The 23,072-nt window shown below is 28.2% G+C and overlaps 1 protein-coding gene across 4 annotated transcripts in view; it reads left to right on the top strand.

Annotated features, from left to right (window-relative positions):
* Nucleotides 1-23,072, top strand: part of LOC132940974 (uncharacterized) — a 137,787-nt gene that overhangs the window by 93,811 nt on the left and 20,904 nt on the right. For all 4 annotated transcript variants that reach the window (XM_061008807.1, XM_061008806.1, XM_061008808.1 and 1 more), the window contains one exon: nucleotides 10,449-10,662. In XM_061008807.1, the coding sequence (XP_060864790.1) occupies nucleotides 10,449-10,662 (214 nt within the window). The remainder of the gene's footprint in view (nucleotides 1-10,448; nucleotides 10,663-23,072) is intronic.

Below are 23,072 nucleotides of genomic sequence, written 5' to 3'. Positions count from 1 at the left end.
TCGATAATTATCGTATTTCAAATCTATCAGACGAACTACTCTGATCACTACGACAAAACAAGTAGGTACCTACTATCGTCTATTTATTATTGATTATTTGAAAGTTAATGTTAGGGGTCTATGGAAAATAGTTGTCTTTATTACTTTATAATTTATCACGTATAACAGTTTGCATCTATGATATACTGAAATATATTATTATATAGTAATATAGGTACTATTATAGATACGTACAACTACATAGACTATATTATATAGGTGATAATGAACTATTCACGTGTTCGATAACACGTTACTTGCCGCTGTCACGATATTGCAATATGCCAATATATCATGATATACAATTATGTATTCGATATCCATCGAACTATACCTGTCTATATCGCTGTGCCACACTCAATAATAAGTGTTATTATTATACAATAATTTAATTTTAACACTTCTTCCACACTTTCTACATTGGACATTTTCACTGTTCACCAAAACATTTTTATTAATTACAAAATGAGGTTTCTGGGGCCCCTGGGCAAATAATGTTTTCGGAGTCCTAACTTAAGGCCTCTAACTTTAAAGACGCCCCCCCCCCTCCCCCAATAGAGCAGCCACTGGTCTGAGTCCATACTTTTATGAAATGTCAAAACATTGTTATCGAAAATCATAAAATATAAGGCCTTAAAGATATAGTGTTAACCAAAATAAAGAGATTAGACCGTATCTATCAAAGATGGTCCGTGCAAAAACCGGTAGGTTGCAGACACCCTAAGCAAATGACAGCGGCCAGTAGAACGCGTTTGACTATATGACTCTATACAAACTATTTGGTATCGTTGATGATTTTTGAAATTTAATCGACAAGAAAAGAAATAATTTTTTTTCACCATACTTACATAAATTAAACGTATAAATTCCTCCTGTAAATCCATTAGGTACTGTGTTTCATATAAAGGCAACCAATAAAGACAATGACAATGTGAGTAGCGGTCGATTCCCCAATTATAACTTAATAATAACTTTTGTCTACAATAGATTTAATTCAGAATGATTTAAAAACTTTTACGTCGTTATGATTTATTCGAACCCCCATAACTTTGTTTAAAAAGCAGTTAACGGTAAAGTTGTGGTTCGATTCAATCTATGTTTTTCAAGAATAAATAATGTGATTCTTGCATTATTTAATTTCTAAATGAATATTCAGTAAACTTTCAATTAATTTTCTTATAACTTTTATATAATATGTTAAATAAAAAAATGTTATAAAACTTCAAAATACCAATATAAATTTGAATAAACAATACGAATCTATATTATAAATCACACTAATTATATTATATCATTAATTTGTAATCAACTGTAAATACAATGCACACTGAACTACAAAGTTGAATTAGTCTTATTTAGTGAACAATTAATATGAGTTAAGATCGTTGCTAACGAATAATGTAAACGAAATGAAGATAGACGACTTCAACAATTATTATAATTTAAGGACAAAACAACTTAGTTATATTAAATGTAGCAATGAATTATATTTTCCTTTAGTAATGCATTCTCACTTCACAAATTTGATGCTTAATAGTATATATTTTTTAGCAATATTTGGATTAATATTTTGCTGTTTCAAATAGTTTTTAGAATGCATCAAAAGTCAACTATAAGCTTTAATTATAAGATGAATTCTTGGGAAAAAAATATTTAGGTAGAAAACCAAACAATGAAGGTAAAAATATATTTAATATAATATTATAGTTGTTATATTTATTAACTTATATCTTGTAAAGATATATGTGTTGTTTTATTATTTGTGTGTGTCTGTTATCATCTTTTGGAATAGTGTAAAAATCCTTAAATCTTTAACTTTGAAGGTGAAATCTGGTGGAAAATTGGTTCTTTATTGGCACTTTGAGAGGTTCAAAAGTAAACAATTACATTGCTGCACAAAATAATTGGAAAACACAAAAAAAATTAGGTAAATATGGGAATATTATACGCATTACCTACCAGTTTGCCAATTATATTTAAAAAATATTTAGATCAATATTAAGCTAGGTATTTATACAACGAGTGTACAGACCTATTTACTCGGTTCAAATATTCTACAGTACCTACAATCGACCATATAACTAATAGAACAATAAATTACAATTATTAATAGAAATACATTTTAGGAAATACTTAGAAATAGAGGCTGACACTATATTCTTTTCCGCTAAAAATCGTTTTTTTGTGTGCAATGATCTATTATTGAAGTAAAAAAATACGCTAGTACATTTACCTACACCCAAGTGTACCTTAAAGTTCTTTACGGTAGAATGACTTCTTCTGGTTTTTTCTTTTAATAAAACATATTTTTAAATTGTTTCCCATGGACAACAATTTAAATTACGTAAAATCGATTCGCTAACGATATTGTGTTTAATTGCCTTATTCCAACGCCACTGCCATTTGACCAGTTATTGTTTACTCTAGCAACAATTATGCAGATGGCATATGGTAAGATATAAATTTAAGTTAAATTATTTCATATTATACCATTCATATTTCAAGTTAAATATTATTTTTTCCATTTTTGAATGACTATGACTAGTGATGGGCAAATTCATATGGCCTGCATTTTTTTTCACTTATCGTTTTTCTTAACGTTGAAATAAATTAATAAAAAAATTAAAAATTAGCTTTATGTAGTAACAACAGATAACCGCAACATTTTGAGCACACATTTTACTAAAAAAATTATACAAATGTTTTAGCAAATATATTTTTTGTTTTACTAACTATTTTTCTGATATACCTACTTTTAAAAGTTCTATGATTCAACAAGCTATGATTCATGACTATGTAAAATATTTGAGATAAGAGTGATTAATATTTATAAATTGTTAGTAGTTACCTACTGTTTTTAAATAATTATTCATCACAATTTATAAATTGGTTCTTGTTTTAAAATTAGAGGAAACAGGAAAATAATATGTCGAACACACTATACACAGGAAGGTAATATGTATATTGTAGGTATATTGTATAGGTATTTGTATTGTAAAAAACTGGAATAACACTATTGAATAATTTTCGAAAGTTTACAGGCGATTTATAATTACACTATTTTTTTTTCGTAAACATTATATGTTATTTATATATATATATTATATATATTATGACGTATGTCTGTGTATACACGGATAATTAATAATAGCTATAAATAAATATTATTTTATACAACTTTTTTTTAACAATTTACAGTTTAATTTTAGATTGCAGTAAATTAGTAGCTAGGAATATAAGAACAGCATAGGTAGTTAACTATTTTGAAGTAGGGTCATTGGACCCCCCCCCCTCCTTCTATCACGCCGTCCCGTCTTGTATACTTGTATCCCCCATATTATCCATTGTATAGATTATTACAGATTGTATATATTCTTGTTTTATAATAAAAAAAAAAAGGTAGTTAACAAAACTTTCCAAACACTTATCAATATAATTATTTTATTGTTATAATATTCGCACAGTTATATACTTTATATTCAGAGCGTAACAACGAAACTACGAATATATTACAATTCATCAATAATATCACAATTTTTTTTTGCCCTGCGGAAGAGGGTGCGCCACTGTATGAGGTTAAGTTTATTTTTTTCTATTAGTTTAGATTAGTTAGTTAATTGATGTATGTTTATAACGATACACATGTTTTGAAAAAAGTTTTAATTTAGAGTCCTGTTAAAAAATAGTTTTTAAAAATTTTTTTATATACAATTCTGTAAGTTTCAGATATTCTATATTTTTATTTATAAAATATTAATATTTTATTACATATTTGTAAAAATATAAAATAGGTATAAATTGTATACTAGCATACTAGATAGTATATAAATATATAATAATGTAAAATAATTAATTTATGTGCCTTATCATTTTTGTTTTAAGTTCAAGATTTAATTAATTTATTGATTTTGTTTTATAACAACAACAATATGAACTATTTCTTCCTTAAAATGTTTTGTGTAAAGTTTCTGATTCATTTTGTTTTTTTTATTTTATTTTATAGCAGAAATCATATTCAGTATTTTGTTTCATTCCTAACTGAAACACAACAATACAATCTGTTCCTACTTAAAACCCTTAAGTACAAAGTTTTGGATTTATTTCGTTTCTTAATTTTGTTCTGAACAAAAAAACAGTATACATTGAAACAATGAAATGTTCTATTCCTAGATATATCAAAAATACTAAATGCCATTTTCTGAAATAACGCGGAATATAACATGACAGAAAATCATGTACGATTTATATATAACTTGTACATGGTCAACATTTTTTTTTTACAATTTTTTTGCTACAATAGCATGTCTTGTGACTAGTTTCTTGTATGACAACACAGCTGTTTCATCTGCATAATAATGGTGTTGGCTTATTGTGTTGATTTTTTGTTAGCATATCTCATGTAAATTTATTATACATATAGCCATATAGGATATGCTTTAATATTTTAAATCATAGACAAAAAATACTAATACAACTGCCATTGCTGAATGACAAACCTACGCACGTTTATAACTTAATAATTGTACAGCATACTATTGTATTTTAATTATTTATAGCCACTGTGTAAAAATACTCTGAAACAGAATTAGTTATGAAACATCGAAGGAGAGTCGACTCAAATTTTATTTTAACAATAAAGCATTTCTTCCGCTATCTTTACGTCGATATAACGGTAATTATTACAACATAAAAACATGTGCCACAAGATGGTAATGCTTTGGAGAGAAGTAATGCTGACGCAGTTCCCACCGTGTTGGTGGTTCAAAACTAAACAACATGTGTTGTAGTCCGTAGACCGCAGTGGAGATGTATTAAATTGTTTAACTATGAACGATTTAACGGTGGATAGCGCAAAGAAAGAATATGAAAAACAAAATAATCATCCGCATCGCAGCCGATGCATCATGTGCGGTAATTTTCGCTCAGATTAGCAGCGGTGACAAGGATGAAGCTGCAACCGCCGCGTGTCGTTAATTTTTATTAATTAACAGCATTTTCCGTGGTATCGTGGAGGGAAACGAACAACGCGAGACGTATTTATTACAGTCGTATCAGCTGTGTATCGGTTTTAAGTGTCTCTCGTCTATTTGGAATGCAATACCATCGAAGTTTCGCGATCACCCTCCCCCCGCCCACGATCGTCTACCGATACGACGCTGAAACAATATAATATATAAAATCGTAAAATGATTGGCGTTTTGCCTGTGTGTGTGTGTGCGTGTGGAGTTGGAATCAAAGAAGAACGTCTATCTCCCGTACAATAAAATATCGCCTCTCCGGTACGATTTCGGCCGATTATATTCTGAACTTTATATTGGGTCGAATGGATTTACATAGAATCGCGCGCGCAGCCACCGAAACGCGTAAACCGTTCCATTATACTGTACCGCGCATCCCATCACTGCTGGCGACGTTGGAATTGATATATCCACGCGGTAATCCTTAAGGGATCGCGTAATTTTTCAAACGACGTCTACGCCGCGTAATCACATTCGGCCGACGACGGTCGTCTCGACTCATCGTTATTGTTTCTGTCGTCCCATTTATACCTCGTACACACGTTGCCGGTGAAAATATCCGTGTCCAGAAATAAATTTATGGACATGACGTGTCAGAGATAACTTGGAACGAAAAAAAAACCGGCTTATATCGATTGTATCAGAGCATAAAAGGTCATTTATTAAAAGAATAAATTACAAGACGCGTTTCAAAGTGGTATCCGAAATTGTAATGTGAATAAAGTAATTGAAATTACTGAGTTGTAAAACTAAAACCTAATAAAACGGAAAAAATGTATCGAATAAATCGTTATCTTACGGTTTATTCGATAAACTGGAAAACTGTGTTATTACTAGGGCCCGAATTTCAATGCTCTAAAAACCGTCGAAAAATGCTCAAAAAATGGCTAAAAATGTCCATAAAAATTGGATTTTACCCCAATAATGCCCTTAAAAATTAACATAATATAAAATCATTTTTTCAATGCAATGTTTTACTAAGGTACACCGACCTAATTTAAAATTAACAATACATTTAAAATAATTTACTAAACATTTATTTAAAAAAAAATCGAAATTAGATGAAAATTTGATTGGAAGTTCAGAGTGTTTATAAATTGTAATCACGGCCTATACAAATGCTACTATTGGATATTTGTTTTTTCCTCTGTATAGACCTAAGTGGGTAAATGGTTAAAAGTAGAATTTTTAGATCAAAAGGATATCCCCCCCCCCCTTAAAAGACGAATCAAATCCGCTACTGAAGTCGTATGATGTACAAATATGCATTAAAATTAAAACTAACAAAATTACCGAAAAATGATTAATAATGCTCGAAAAATGAAAAACATCGAAATATGCAACAAAATGCAAAATAAATAACTTATTAAGTATGCAGAATTTGCTTGATGTCCCGTGCGTTTCCGACTATTGAATAGACCAAGGGTCTTCTATATTTTATAAACAAAGAATTTCATATTTTTTAATAATATGATAGTAAATATTACTTTATTAATTTATTTCCCTCTTGTTCTTTTTTTTTTTTAAATTAGTTATTAGAATAAATAGTAGTATTAAGTACAATAAAGGATAGTTGATAAAGTACTAACATAATTAATTACCTATATTAAACATGTTTAAAGAAAGAGAACAAAATATTATTATCAATATTTTAATGTAATATAGATATTATGAATTATTATTATTATTTTTTTTTTTATTGATTAACCCGCGGCAACTTAGGCCATTGGGTGGTTTTTCAACTGTGGGGGTTGGTACTGTAGGTTTGGTAAACACGTGTGTTTTTGGTTTTTGGCAGAATTTCAAGTTGGGCACCCGTAGGTATGTATAGGTTTCTACCATGCCCAGTCGGGGAATGGCATTATGAATTATTATATTATCAAGGCTGGAATAGAAAATATTATAAAGAGTATACTTACTTTGTTTAGTTATTTAATTATATTAATTATTCATAGAATATTATTTGAATAATAATATATTAAATGTTAACAAATAATTATTTCTAAGTTGTACTGTATTTATAATAAGAATAGGATATTATTATTAAATGATTATTATTATTACTCAAATTATAGTGTGTAGCTATCGATTATAAGAATAAAATATTTTTGACAATAATAAAACATAAGTAAGAATATCGATAGAATATGTCACAAAGAGTATTATGTGTTGTATAATATTATCTAAGTAAAAAATGTACATAGAATATTTTCAAATCTTAGCATTTTATGATGAATAATATACACAAAGACATTATGTTGTTCTAAAAAGAAGGGAATTTTTAAAAGATTTATTAAAAAAATTTGAAAAGAATATTATATTTTAAATAAGCTTAGGAAATCTCTTAAAGAATATCACTTTGTTGTTATTATTATCTGTAGAACCATTGGATTTCTTGAGCATGTTCATTGAATGTCCAGTGTTGTATAATTGTATTGTATTATATAGTGGTTATATTTATGGTGAAAATCGACAGTAGTTTTAAAAAATAAAAATAAAAAATGAAAATAGTAGGAGGTTGTCATTCAATCAGGCAGTTAATAGAACATAAGGATCTTCTAAGGAAAAAATCTTAGATCGTTACCCCCTTTATGTCTATATTGTCATTTGTCACCAATCGAGCACGTTCCGTATCATTACTCGTATATCGTTTCTTATGAATAGGTTCTCGATTAGGATTGGCATTCTAAGTTATAATGGCTTTAAGTTATAATGGTATTAAAAATAAATTAAAGCTATTTTATTATTAAAAGAAAGCAACGGTATGCATGCTGAAATAAATACGAAATATGAAATACGTAATTATTCGTGTTAGTCGGGTAAATCAAGTAAAATGTGAATGGTCCCAATATTATGCAATATTAATAAATAAATAAAATTAATTAAATAATATTAATCTTCAACCTAATCTTTAAGTTGATAGCTAATAAATGATGTACAAAGTATGTATTGGGTATTCAGTTTTAGTTTTATGTATTTTTGTTGTGTTATTATACCTAGCTACAACACTGTGACGTGACATTGTATAACCGCTGTGATAGGCCCCACATGGATGCTAATATTTACCACTTACCAGTTATCAATTATATAATATATCTTCAAATTGTTATCACGTTTTAACCTAATATTTTAAATTCACATATATAAGTGACGTACATGATGCAACTTCAGTTATTCTATACTCAATGTCGTTTATAGCATCACTGCATATTTTTATCGATTAACAATATCACTTATTTTTCACTTATAATGTAACTATGTATGATATTTAATTATTAAATTTTAATATATAATATTATGCATAGTAAATGTATTAATTTATTAATAAATAGTAATTTGGTATCGTATAATATTTTGTCAAGTCGCATTCCAGGGAATGTCCCAGTAGGTAGATATAATAATCCTATAATTTTCGATACCAATACGTAGTAGCGCCTTTTTCCGTTCGATAGTGTGAAAGGGGGTAAAACAATTTCATATTTTACTGTATTATTTTTATAACGTGATAAGACAAACTGTTGACAGCTTGATTCCCAATCGAACATAATAATATTATGTGTACCCGGTTGTAAATATTTATGTACCTATGCCGTAGCAAATGAACTATAAGTTATATTATTATACACTGGAACATTTCGAACACACTATATTTAATACCCAAGCATTAAGTGTTAGAATTTATACTGTATATCATAAATTATTATTCATAATATTATACTTTAGGAACCTATATCTTCAAATAGGTATACAAAACGTATATTTATATTTAATCTATACCGCATAATATCAGCTATCGCCTGTCACATATTTCGAACTTTAAGCGTGTGTATTGTATATTTGTATTATAAGAGTGTAAAAAGTAAATTGTAGTAAGTATAGCGATTGGAGAAAAAAATATAAAAATATCAATATTGAAAGTGGTAAAATAAACAGTATAATTATGAAATATTTCAAAAACTAAAATGTTTGTCTTTGCATAATATACGAGACGTATATCTATAATATAATGTATTAAGAATATAATTTCTAATTCGTACAAAATAAATATTTCGATATGAAATAATGTTTATTTTTGACAGTGCACAATGTACTTTGGAAATTAAACCATTTTATTATTTATTTAAAACGTAGGTACGGGTCAAACAAAACATATTTATACTATCATCGAGCCGTCCCTAACGGAATCTATCCCGGAACCCTCTTGGACGTCAATGTTTATTCTAATCCGGCCCAACTGCAACAACAGCCGTGATACCTGCATATTAATATAATATTATAATAATAATATTGCTTTCTTATATAGTAATATATTATTGGGTGACCGAGCTTAGCTCGGGTTAAGTTTTTTAAAAAAATAAGTATTTGTTTGAACAAAAACATTTTATATTCTTTTTACATTTTTCTTTATTTTTCTCATAACAAAAAAAAAAATAAGAATGTTTTATTCAAGGATTAAATTTGCGACGAGTTTAATGAAATCAGGGTATTCACATAAATCTAGGTCAGGTTGAAATCAGTCAAGTCGTCTGGAATAATCAAGAAAAGAGTAGTATCATCAAAATCCATTTGTTGATGATTATTTTGTATATTATAATAGTTATTAGTATACTCAGTCTGTATTGTTTAATGTTTCTTTTCACACTCTATTTAAGAACGTGACAATGATTTTCATATGGTAAAAGCACTTTTAAACAGCTTATTTTTTTTACTCCCAACAAAGTGATATGCAATATCCCATGCATAAATACTGGTGTTCGTAAGTCTACACCAGCATACTCAATGTTCAACCTTAACGACTACTATTACTGCCAAATTTTCGGTACTGTCAATTACATGTTAACACTGGGGTTACGCGATCGTTTTATGTATATATTATATTATTAATACTATTTAAAAATATAATAATTATTTAGTACATGACCTATATTATTTATTAATTAATAATTTTTACTCTTTATACATCGTGACTATCGAGGCAATACCACGTAACTAACATTACTTTCATAATTGACTTTTTTTTAATTTTATAGAAACACATATTCCGAATATTTTTACCAAATAACGAATATCAATATTTCAGATTTTGTACATTTTCCAAGCTCTCGAGCATAACTCAAAAACTCGAATTTTCCGCATATGAGACTTTTGCCATCGAATTCCTTTAATCAAAAGAACCCTAGACACGAAATTCTGACGAAATTGCGCGAGGCTGTTTTTGAGACACAAATTGTTCAGACACACGCACACGGAATTACTGATCGGTTAATAGTATAATGGAAAAGATATTGTATAGAAGACAATATGACGTAATAATAGTACAGTGAAAATAATATCATGTTATAATAATATTATATATTATCATCGTATATTGATTGTGTTATCTTTTCACAGCATCCAGTATCCACACCAGCCGTTTGTTCAGCGGGTACCGGGACACGCTGATGTCGTCGTCCGGCCATCCTAGGGTGTCCGTGCTCCGCCTCTTGGGGCCCACCACGCAGTCGGCAATCGCCGTCGGCACTTTCTGGCTGCTGGCCCTCGCCCTCAACGCGGTCCTGTTCACGCGGGCCGGACGTACGCTGTTCAACTACGACGGTTCAGCCAGGTCAGGCGGTAGACATTTATTTCATGTTTGTTATCCATTGATAATAATCAGGGCTCGGGGCTTTAAGCATTTGCTTATTTTTATGCATTGACTTAAAATGTAGCAGAGTGCCATGGAAGTGTACGTCATATGTTAAAACACGTTCATTCATGACATTTTAAAGTGCTTTTTTTTTTGCACGATTTTTTCAAAGAAAAATGCTTATTTCCAGGTTTTTTTGATTATTTTTGATTTTTTTACCAGTTTTTCTACTTTTCTATGGTTTTCTCCTGCAAAGTTGTTTTTGATAGAATTAAAATTAAAAACACAGTAATAATAGTTGCACAGTTATAAAAATTAAGTTTAGGACCTACTTTGCTAAAAGTTTTTTTTTTTTTTTTGATTTAATATTTTTGCTTAAATTTAAGTTTTTAAAATGCTTATTTGAGTGCTTATAATGATGTTTTTAAGCTCTTATTTTAATGATTTTAAGTGCTATAAGTCCCCAGCACTGATAATAATATTATCGTGGGCGCGCAATGGCCACGCGCAGTGTCTCACAACATAATATTATGTGACCGCGGTACAGCGACTCCGCAACCTCACTCCAGACCGACCTCTGGTTTTTCTCATTTTCTCGAACAGCGCCCATTTTCTGAGAGATGATATAGACTTACCTGTTTAATATACAGTGCGCGCGTCATATACCTACCTAGCCACTGTGATTTATAACACCGGATATGATTTCCGGAAGTGGTCGTTATATATACTCGACCTACTGTCACCATAAATGTTGGTACCGTGCCTAACTGGCACTGCAGTTAATATATTATGGTTCAATACTTATAGATTGCGTGAACACAGACACCAACTGAAAGTTCGAAGCTTGTTGTTGTGGCTCCCATCATTATATTATGTACTATTGTACTCTTATTTTATTTTCAGACACAATAAATTATTTCACTCAATATTTTGCCTCTAGTGAAATTAAATAGCTAGCACCTCATAAAATTATTACAAAAGTATACCAACTATTGTCGTTTACGAAGCTATACTCGTGTCGTCGTTAAATAATTCAATACGTCGCACATTGATATCAAAATATCTCCAAAACCAACGTTCTTAATAACCGTTGGCTTAAAATGTATACACTAATTGTGTTTGATTCAACATTACAAACGGTGAGACACTAGAATTTAAGTATACAAATTTGTGATCAAAGATTTTGTTCTTAGTTCACCAACTCAAACTGAATTTAAATTCATAAGTAGTTATAAATTAAACTCATACATAGTATGAGAGACTCTTTAAAATGTGATGCCTGAAAATAATGACGAGCTTAATAATGTGTTTTGACGTAGTATTGTTTTCAACATCAAATTCTAAAACAAAGTTATACATTATTTTGTGACTCACCGACCAAGATCATCATATTGTGAAATAATAAACTAACAGAAAAAAAAGTTGGATGACGTGATTTATGTGAAACGGGTGTTGAATTATAATATTTTAATCTTTTAAACGCGAGTGAAAATATAAACTTAAATAAAACATTATGGTGAGCATTTTCGTGAATCGCAGTGAAATGTTATTATAAATTATACGAAACTACAGGAAGATGAATAATTGGTGTTTATATCGTGAAGTTTGGATCGGATCAAAATTGAAATGGAACTCAATCAACAAACCTACTTTATTGTAACTAACATATTATTTACAGTATTAAGTTTGCAAGCTTCTCCAAAATTACGAAATCAGTGCGAAATAAAGTTTGAACAATATCGCTTTGAATTTATATAATGCAACATTTAAATGAAATACCAATTTTTTATCTATATTTTATTAACTTGGTGTGAGTAAAATAAACATACAAATCCCAAAATAACTAGAATAAAACTTGTAATTTAAGTTTAAAAACAATATTTTTGCGTGTAATGAATTCTTATTCGCGTATGATAAATAGATGGATAGCAAATTCGTATCGATACGTTTGTTATTTTCAGGCCTTACCGATATCGGAACAGAAATACAGAATGCAATAAAGTCCCGTAATTCTGGTTTCCGCGCAAACGGCAAATTGAATCTTAAGTGAGATTAGCGTTGTTCGGAAATGATTTCGAGCCGCTCGGATTGTGCCGACGTGGTGGCAGGAGTAACAGGACAGCAAGAGCGATGCCACTGCGCACGATATAACGAATATTACGCGTTCCCCGGCAATTTCATTCCATTCGCACCGTCGCACCGACGACAACCACGACGACGCCACAGCGATGAATTCGATGCCAAAACAAAAACGCCATGCAAGGTTAGGCTTCCTCTTACGTCTTGTCATCGCCGGCTCTCTTAGTTTTTCGTTAGACATTTTCCCTAAAACGCGATGGCAAACACTGAAGATGTACATGTCTCAGTGCCGATGCTCTAAGACTGTAGAACGTGACCGGAACGCCAAATCGTAAACTAACGCTGACGGTCTGAATCGTATCGTGTTCGACGATCCAAATTATTATAAGTAGAATTTCAAGATATCAGCTTAACGTCACTTAAGGAAAAATGTTTATATCATTATTATTAGGTTTTTTTTTGTTATTATCTTGGGAGCAATCGCACAGTTACGGACTGTGGTACGTCACATCGCGTAACGTCCAACTATTTACAATATTTAATGTTTATCTATTATACAATATTGTAATTAAGTTTATATCACGCATAGCTGTATACGCATACTACCATTAATGTGTAAAAATTATCGAGAACCTTGAAGTAACATGCTAACGGTTATAACTTATAAGAATGTAAACGCAAAATATACAAAACAAACGATTCAAAAACCGTGCAGTGTATCAACTAAATATAATAATATGTTTTGGTTTAATTTATTCGTGGTTTAATTAATTTAAAAGTCAAGGCCGTTTCATATCAAAATATTAATACTACGGCTGTACGGTATAATATAATAATACATATTATAATGTATATATAGGTATATAATATATATACAAACAAGTATAGGTAACTTTTCAACTTTAACTAATGCGCAAACAATATTATGTATTTTATATTTGTGTTTGGTGGATGCTTTTATATGAACTGTCTTTTATTCTTTTGAATACTTACTATCCATTTTTTAAATTAATTTTCTTAATCTATAAAGTGATTTAATAAACCAACCAATTATTAACCAATTCAAATTCAACAAATTGCAATAAAATTTTATTTTGTACGAGAAAACTTATTTACTTACTTAATTTAATTATTATAAGCTATCAGAAAATACATTATTCAGAGAATATAATTATTCATCAGCATACTTCGGTAAAATCGTACAGTATTATATAATATTATCTAGTGTTGGGGGGAAAAATAGCGATCCAGATCGATCAAACTTCTTCTAGTCTCACATACTATACAGTGTACCAGTATAATATCTGTTATTTTATTTTTTACTTCTGTTGTTAATGAATCGCAACACTTATTAATTATTTAAAAGTTTTCCGTTTTCCGTAACACATCTGTACAATCAGTCATACCAATAAAAAATTATTTGTTTATTTGTTAACAGAGATAAAATAAATATACCTATATAAAATTAAATTTGATTTATTTGAAAAAAATTGGTTCCTATTCTGAAAAAAATCATACATTTATTACAGTTTAATAAATGTATTATAAATATTTCATCAAACCAATATTATTGTTCCACTGATATTTGTATCATCGATAAGAACTTTTTAATATTTATTCAGTATTTACATAATGTTTTCAAAAAGTGTTTCAGTCTAAGATTCATATTGTGGGAAAGTGAAAATGTTCAATATTAAAATATATAATAGGAATATATTGTAGATAATCCTTATTCTATTAGTTTTAATGATATCGCTATAAATCAATATTAAATGAGTTACGTTATACATATTTTGGTTTATATTTTTAATAGATAAAATATTGGGCTTTTTTGTCTTTTTAAAATCAGTAATCACTAATTAATGATAAATAATTTCTGAAATATGTTACCGTTAAGGCGTTAACTTGGTACATATATGCAAATTTATAAGATATAATAAAACAGCTCGAGAAATCGTCTATTTAAGCTACGATCTGTGTTGTATTTACATTACATAATAAATAACTAGGAAGTCGCTCTACTGTAAAGTAGATTTCGACTGTACATCGTCATTGGGTAGGTCACTAGAATGAATGTGTTAAATTTGAATTCAATGATAAATCGTTGCATACGAAAAACGATTGTGAGTGGACGAGTGGTGACGGTGTCGGTCTTATTTCTAAGGATATTATACAATTTATTTATATAACTATTCGTAATTCATTTTTATTTAATATAATATAACGTACAGCTTTATTTATTTATTAGCAGTAAGATAGGTTGAACTAATTGTTTTCTTGTTTTCAAACATAATATGACAAATATTATAATATTTCATGATAGTGTGTTATTAAATACTATGGTTAACAACTAATAAGTCAATACCGACGTACAGTAGAACAGTGTAAATAGGTTCATACAATAAATTGTAGTACAAAATATTCAGTTTAAAATTTACCTAAATATATTGAAAATTGCATTGTGTATAGAAAATAATAATTTACGTAATGGTAAAAAGTTGCATGTATATAAAATTTATGAATAGAACATTACATTGTTATAAATAATATAAATACTATAATATTAGGAATTAAGTTATTGGGTATATAAGAGAGGAAACTATTTTTTTTTATACAGGTAGGTAGACGGTAGTAAATGGTTGAAAAATACATGTAAATGCAAAATACTGTTTATAAAACGAAATTACAAGTAATTATGAATTATTAAATTTAATATTATATACATATTATGTAAATGTATTTAACTTATGTCATTTACAAATTGATTTTTTTACACAGCATCTTAAGTTATGCATTTTTATTTTTTTTCTTGTGTAGATAAACACGGTATTTTTTAGGATTTGTATAATTTTTTCATTTCATATTTTAAATTACGTTTTAAATCTTAAGAACAATAAATTATGATTCTAGCAAATTTATAAACAGCAATAAGACATGATGTGCTGTAAAACACGATAGTACGTAAAACTACAAAAACGATAGAATCATTAACCTTCATACATAGTCGATAAAAATAATATTAAATACATTATTGTAATAATACTGATATTTCCGAGTTCTTGGTATCAAGATTTCTTTTTATTCAGTCCGTCTGAATTTTTTAATACATTCACTTTGATTAACACCATAAACTATGTTCTCGTGATGGGTTGCAGTCACAATGATAATAACTAATAAGTAACAATACTGTTAACAGGCACAACAGTATAATTTTATATCTGTCTTAAACACATGAAATATGATTAAAATTAAAACTTCTTCGATTTTACTTATTGTGATTACTGATTAAGTAGGTATATGAAATTAAGGTAGGTATTAAAAGTTATACAAATAAGTAATAACTAAACATTTAAAAATTAAATACTAGGTAATAAACTAATAACTTTCTTAAAATTCAAAACATTAAAAAAGCTTCTGAAAAAACACAGAAAACATTTTTGTTATAATTTATATGATGTGTAATGATATCCTTAGTTCAATAATGTGAACATAATGAGTAATAACTAGTAAGTGAGATTATTATGTGATATATATTATTCTATTTTTGTGACAAATGTTATTGATGCGTTCTGGTGCTCCCTCTTGAGTCCTGACACCATCGATTCATTGAAATAACACTTTTTAAGCTCTGGGCAGAAATCAACGTGCAGTTATGAATAGAATCAACTCATTTTGTAGTTAAGACCTCCGCTCATTTTTATGTGTGCAGAAATCATTCAATTTTTTCAAGCACGTCTTACGGCGCTAATTATAAATGCTAAACGCATAGGATGTGAACTGAAAAATGTTAAATAAATCTGTAGGACCTGATGGTTTATCTGATATCTTTCTGTATAACCTAAGACATGTGTTATCATTTCCTCTATGGCTTCTTTTCAGACGTTCGCTTGACGAGGTTACCTTCCCTGACCTTTGGAAAATCTCCTCCATCACTCTTATTTTTAAATCAGGTGACGACGCTTCTTGTGTTTCAAATTATAGACCGATCTCCATTCTTTCACATATTTTTAAAATATTTGAGTCAAATGTTCTAGGGAAAATTCAACCTATTGTTAATCCTATCCTTATGGAGGAGCAACATGGTTTACACCCTCATTGTTCAACTGTAACGTGCAACACTGACACACTGTATTTTGTAACTACGTCTTTGATGCTTTCGCAGCCCATTCTCAAGGTAACGTAATATACACAGATTATGATAAAGTGTTCGATCGCGTTGACCACTATGCCCTTACTCATGTCTTACTTGAATCAGGGATTGCTGGTGAACCACTACTGTCGTGATTTAGCTCATTTATCCACAATAGAAAGCAATGGGAGAAAATCCATGGAGTTATATCAGACACTTGTTGCTCAGGAAAAGTCAAGTGTTCCCCAAGAAAAACTTTTTTCCCCACTACTTTTCTGTATTTTTGTTAAAGTGCAAAATCGCATACTTCTCCACGCTAATCATCTTGTTTTCACAGATGATACGAAATTATTTTTCCGTGTAAATGCATTAAATGATTGCCTTAAACTTCAAAGCGATTTAGACCGTCTTACATCATGAGCATACAAACTTGCCTTATTTTTTAGTATTTCAACATATCATTCTATGACTTTCATCCATCGGAGAACTCCTATCAGCTACGGTTATAATATTGATGGAACGACTATCTCCCTTCTTGATAAGTCAGTTACCGACTTGGGTTTTGTATTTACTTCCAGTTTTTACCTAAGCGTACATATGTGGATATTGATTCCCTTACCCTCCTTTCATCGATATCATTCAAAGTCCCTCCTCGTAGGACTCGCCAAGACTATCAATTTCATATTACTCCATTCTCTACGATCTATGGCTCAAATAAATCTCTTGTGCGTTGTATGCCCCTTGCTAACTCCGATGCTTTTAATTGAAAACATAATTTATTACCAACTTTATTATTATTAAGCATATGTATACGATATTTGTATTTTACGTATTTTTATATTATCATAAAAATGTTTTATATCATTATAAATATATAATTTTTTTATATATAAAATATATTTTTCAAGTATGTTTAGCTTTAGAAATAAATGTTGTAATTGGGCGCAATGCCCGTAAATAATTTAAATAAATAAACAGGCATTCTCAGTCATTAATCAATTACGTATTTCTGTGCATTTTATGAGATGCTTTCAAAAATTCAATGCAGAAACACACAGGTCCAATAAGTATTATATAGATATAATAGTATAGCTTAATGTCGACAATACCCATTACCCACTTTATGATATAATTATAGAATTAAACTAATTTAAAATATAGATTTATCATTTAATACAATAATATTAGACCCTGTACCATGGTATAATATAATTTATGAACGTTTTATTTTTAATAGCTAAATATAATTTTAATTTAATTTTAAGCAATAAAATAATCATTTCGAATCGAAAATTAGATGTAATATATCGGATCATTGTTAAATTTTTTAAAATGAAATGACCATCCATTTCCAAAGCAATTTAATGTCCAAATGGTTCCTTTTTCCAATTTCAAACAAATCGCTTTATTGAATGTAGAGCACACTCTTTTCAAATGAAATAAGCATTCAAGTATACTATACTATACAATATACAATTGCATTAAATCACCTTGGAGGAGTATATTTTACGATGACTTTGTTACCATTCGCATAATAAGTTAAAATGGCACAGAGAATTCGATAAGATACTACCCTTTACCTAAGAAACAAACGTTGATAAAACAAATCGAAAAACTTTTAATGGCAAATTTCTCAGACGTAAAAAAGTGATAACTAACCAAAACGCATCTAATAATTACAAAAATAATACCGAAACTCTTGATAAATTGAATATACGGGATAATCCATTTAACGTAAGACAATCATTATTTCGGAAAAAACTAAATTATATATCTTATAATATTATTTTTACATCATTGTAAGTAGTTGTAAAACAACATTTTTGGAAAAAATTATATTTTTTGCTATTTTTATCGTAATAATTTTTTTTAATTTTTTAGCTTTTTGAATGACAGCATACATTTTTAATTTCATTTTCTGGAGCAGAATATAATTCTAAATATTTCGATCTATAAATACCATATTTTGAACAAATATTTTTTAGTTATAAGTATTTAAAGTTTAGACTGAGTAGTAGACAATTGGACAATGGAACATTTTTTGGGGTAGTCTGTACCACTCCATCACTTCACTTATCTAAACATTAAATACTTATAAGTTAAAACTCATAAAATAATCGACAAAATTTGGTTTTTTGTATCAAATTCTGCTTTGGAATAAAAATAAAAATATAATTTTTTCCAAAAACGATGTTTTGTTAGTATTTAAAATAATATTATTTATAATAAAAATAATATTTTTTAAAATGTTTGTGGTTTTTATAATACTATGTGTCTAACGCTAAGCGGATCACCCGGTATTTATCGGTTAAAAAGTTTAAGTAGGTATTCATATTATATTAAGATAATAATGAACGCTGTTTGAACTTCAGGGTTCAACAAAGTTATAAAAGAAAATAATAAAACATACTATTTCAGCATATTAAGTCTCTAAAATTGTGAATACTCTGTAGCACAGCAGTTTTACACTTTTACCGCATAGATACTTGTACAGTTGTACCTAACTATCAATCTTAAAGTGCAAACATATAATAATACAATACCATACATATAGCTAATAAATGCAACATAATATTGATGGATGAACTTTATAGAAACTTTACGATGAAATTCATGGTACTGATACAGAACTCAAAGGCTAACTAATCTTAATCAACAATCTATAGCACAAATATGGGATAAGAACCAAATGTTCACTAAAATGTAATAATATTTATATCATAGAGTATTAGAGTAGAATCTTTATTATTGCAATATGTCACTGTATTCATAAATCGTATAATTATTAATACATGTGCATAAAATATTAAAACTGTAACAATGGTGGTAGAATACACCGTTGTCAATACAGACTGTGAGACCTAATATCATATATTTTTTCCTCTAAGAGAAACTTATTTAAAATATATTTTATATTATCCTGGACAGCACAAAACTAATTAATCAAAGTTGTATTTAAATTTTCTTATTAATCATGCCCCATAGTTAGTAAGACTGTAATATAATCTGACCATTGTATATTAAGAGCAATTTTACGGGTTTGAACCATTGAAACCTTTTTTTAAAGTTATTATTACATTACAGTTTTTTAATTACCATGAGTCCTTTTTAGATACCATGGCCTATGTATAAAATATAGTAGATAGGTATTCTACTTTTAATTGAACACAATAACACATTATTGATTAATTATATATTTGCTTATAAATTAATGATTACAATTAACAAATTATGTTTAGATAAGTATTTATAATTTGTGTAAAAATGTATTTTCAATTTAAATAAATAAACACTTCAGCCCTTTTATAAAACAAAACATATAAAAAGGTATACAATTAATAATAATTTAACTATTTATCATAAAACGACTAGAAACAATAAATTATATTATTTGCTCATGAGTCATGAATAAGTCTAGGGACTCATGCCCTAAAAACCTTAAAATATACATTTATTTATGCCCTATAACATCACTAAATATGGCCTTAAAATATGCACAAACACTTAAATATGCTCTTAAAATATGCATTAAAAAACAGGGTAAAACAGGAAAACTAGAACGTACAGCAATAATATCAAGCGATAACCATAGATCATAAACATTAATGAATTTAACATTGACGAACTAACACCGATTGATTAAAGATCCCTCTACCCGCATACGGACCATACAATAATTGGGACTTTGCATAGATAAAATAATATTGACAGTTCAACTATAATAATGGTTGCAGAGACAGAAAAATACACAGCCCATTCTAATTTCATCAAATATTCTTTCAGTTGTATTAATTTTTTTTTTTTTTTGTAATCAATTTAAAGAAAACAAAATGCTAGTTTAAAAATATTATGTGAAATACGCAAAAAAATTATTATAGACTCCTGTTATTATGAAACACACAAATAAATCTATATCACAAGGCTAAGTTTTGAATGAATAACTCAATAGAAGTGCCTAACCTTACTAATAAGTTGTGTCAAAAGTTAAATCAATTATTGATTAACAAATATTATTTTTATCCATTAGCAAACAAATACTTTCTCGCTTCTAAAAATGATTTATAAAAACATTAAATATAAATTAAAAATATGTTAAGTAAAATCTTTGAAATTTTTAAAAGTCCATTAAATATTTTTTTAATTTTAATAATGTTACAATAATAATTTTATTGTTGTTAATATTAAATACAAAAACACATATTTTCATGTAATTTTGATGAATAATATTAATAATGTTTTTTTTTTTTTTTTTAGTAGACTTATACACAACAAATTAAAAATTAAAAAACCCTTTGATTTTAATCTCCAACACGATATTGCACAACAATGTATAATACTTGGTTTTAAAAGTTTGATTTTCTACATAACACTTAAATTATTCAGTTAGGTAATTGCTCAGTAAAAAATAATACATTTTAAAATTAATGGTATAGCTGGTAATATTCCAATAGCAGTATACAGCTAGTTTCAAATGGCCCTAAAACAACAAAACATAATATTATCACATGCACAAATTCTATTTTATTATACTATTGGTTGTCGCAAATGTATAAAATGAAAATAATCATGCACAATACATATGTCATATAAAGGTGGAAGATAAATTTATTTTGAAAACTTTTAAGGAGTAGCGAAGTTCTAAATGTCTTAAGTAGGTAGTTGTATTTATCTAATGATTTAAAATGTATAGGTCACCTAGGTACCTACTTAGTACTTTTATAATTAGTTAGGTACATTTTTTTTATTTTCCCAATAGATTCTGAAAGGAAGAATAAACTACGGACAACCAGTAATAAACACCAATTAAACTATGTATAATTGTATAGTACCGGTCCAAAACAATAATGAAAAATCCTTTTGAATGCAATAGTTTATTTATTAACTATTTTTATATTGACAACATATTGTCATTGTCGTATTTCATTGTTAAATAATATAGTTTGATAAAATAATAAATGTTTTTGATTTCCCCTAGTTTGGAATTATTTTGATGCCAATTTGTTTGTCATTTGATTTTGAAAATAATAAATTGAAAATAAATGTATTGAATTGAATTTTATATCTCCATATACCTAAGTTGTGATTTGAATGAGTGGTGTATTAGGTAGTTGTTTACTTCTAAGCAGGTTTACGCTTGTTTTATAAATTGGTTATAGGTGTAAGAACACATAAAAAAAAGTATTCCAAACTAGAGTTATTTTATTTGTGACAAATGACTCTTAGCTTATAAAGAACCATATTCGACACCACGACTTCAAAGTCCTAAACATTCAAGACTTCATTAAAATCCTGGACAAAAGATCTCAAAACCCCTTAAAAATAACAAAGAAACATTACTGTATTTTAATACTTATATAATATCAAATAAATAACACCACTACAATAGTTTTTAAAACAAGGTTAGCCTCGAGGTCTTGTCAGTTAGTAATAATAATTAATATAATATATTATATATAAGTAAGTAGATACATGGTTCGTGATTAAAATAAAAACTAAAATTTAAAAGCTATCCATAACAGTGAATTATGTTAAATATAATTTATGAAACAGTCTCCTAAATTAGTATACACCATACCTGCTACCGAATATTAGAAATAGAAAAATAAAGTACCAAATAATGAAATGATTCATTATAATAGTCATGGTTTAAAATTTAACTAATACTCCTGTAAATTAAAAGCCGGTAGACACTACGGCAGACTTTCTTTTTTTAATTAAAGCTAAATTATTTTTACTGTCGTATTTCAATAAAAAAAAGTAACTACGTATCCATTGCCTATGATAGTTAAAAAAAAAAAAATTGAAATCATATGAACGCTATAATATTGAGTTCAATAACGAAAACAATATTTAATCCATAATTATTAAAATAAATTAATAAAATGTAACTGTGACATATTATTTATTTATTACCAAAATATGTAGGTATATTAGTATAATTACTATAATAGTATATAATAGTTCATAACTTATGTTGATTTTATAAATCGTTAAATTATATAATATAGTACCAATATAGAAGTACCTAAAATGATTTAACGACTTATCAAAAAAAAAAATTATATTATCGACAATTAATATTTAACATTTTATTTGTATCCTTATATAAGTAGGTAGGTACATGTAATGTGCAATATTATGTATAGTTGTTCAAGCTAATTTCTCAAAACCTTTTTATAAT

Source organism: Metopolophium dirhodum, chromosome 3 (assembly GCF_019925205.1).
Source record: "Metopolophium dirhodum isolate CAU chromosome 3, ASM1992520v1, whole genome shotgun sequence".
NCBI lineage: Eukaryota > Metazoa > Arthropoda > Insecta > Hemiptera > Aphididae > Metopolophium > Metopolophium dirhodum.
Note: the sequence above shows the minus strand (reverse complement) of the source record. Positions and strands in the feature narration are given on the sequence as shown.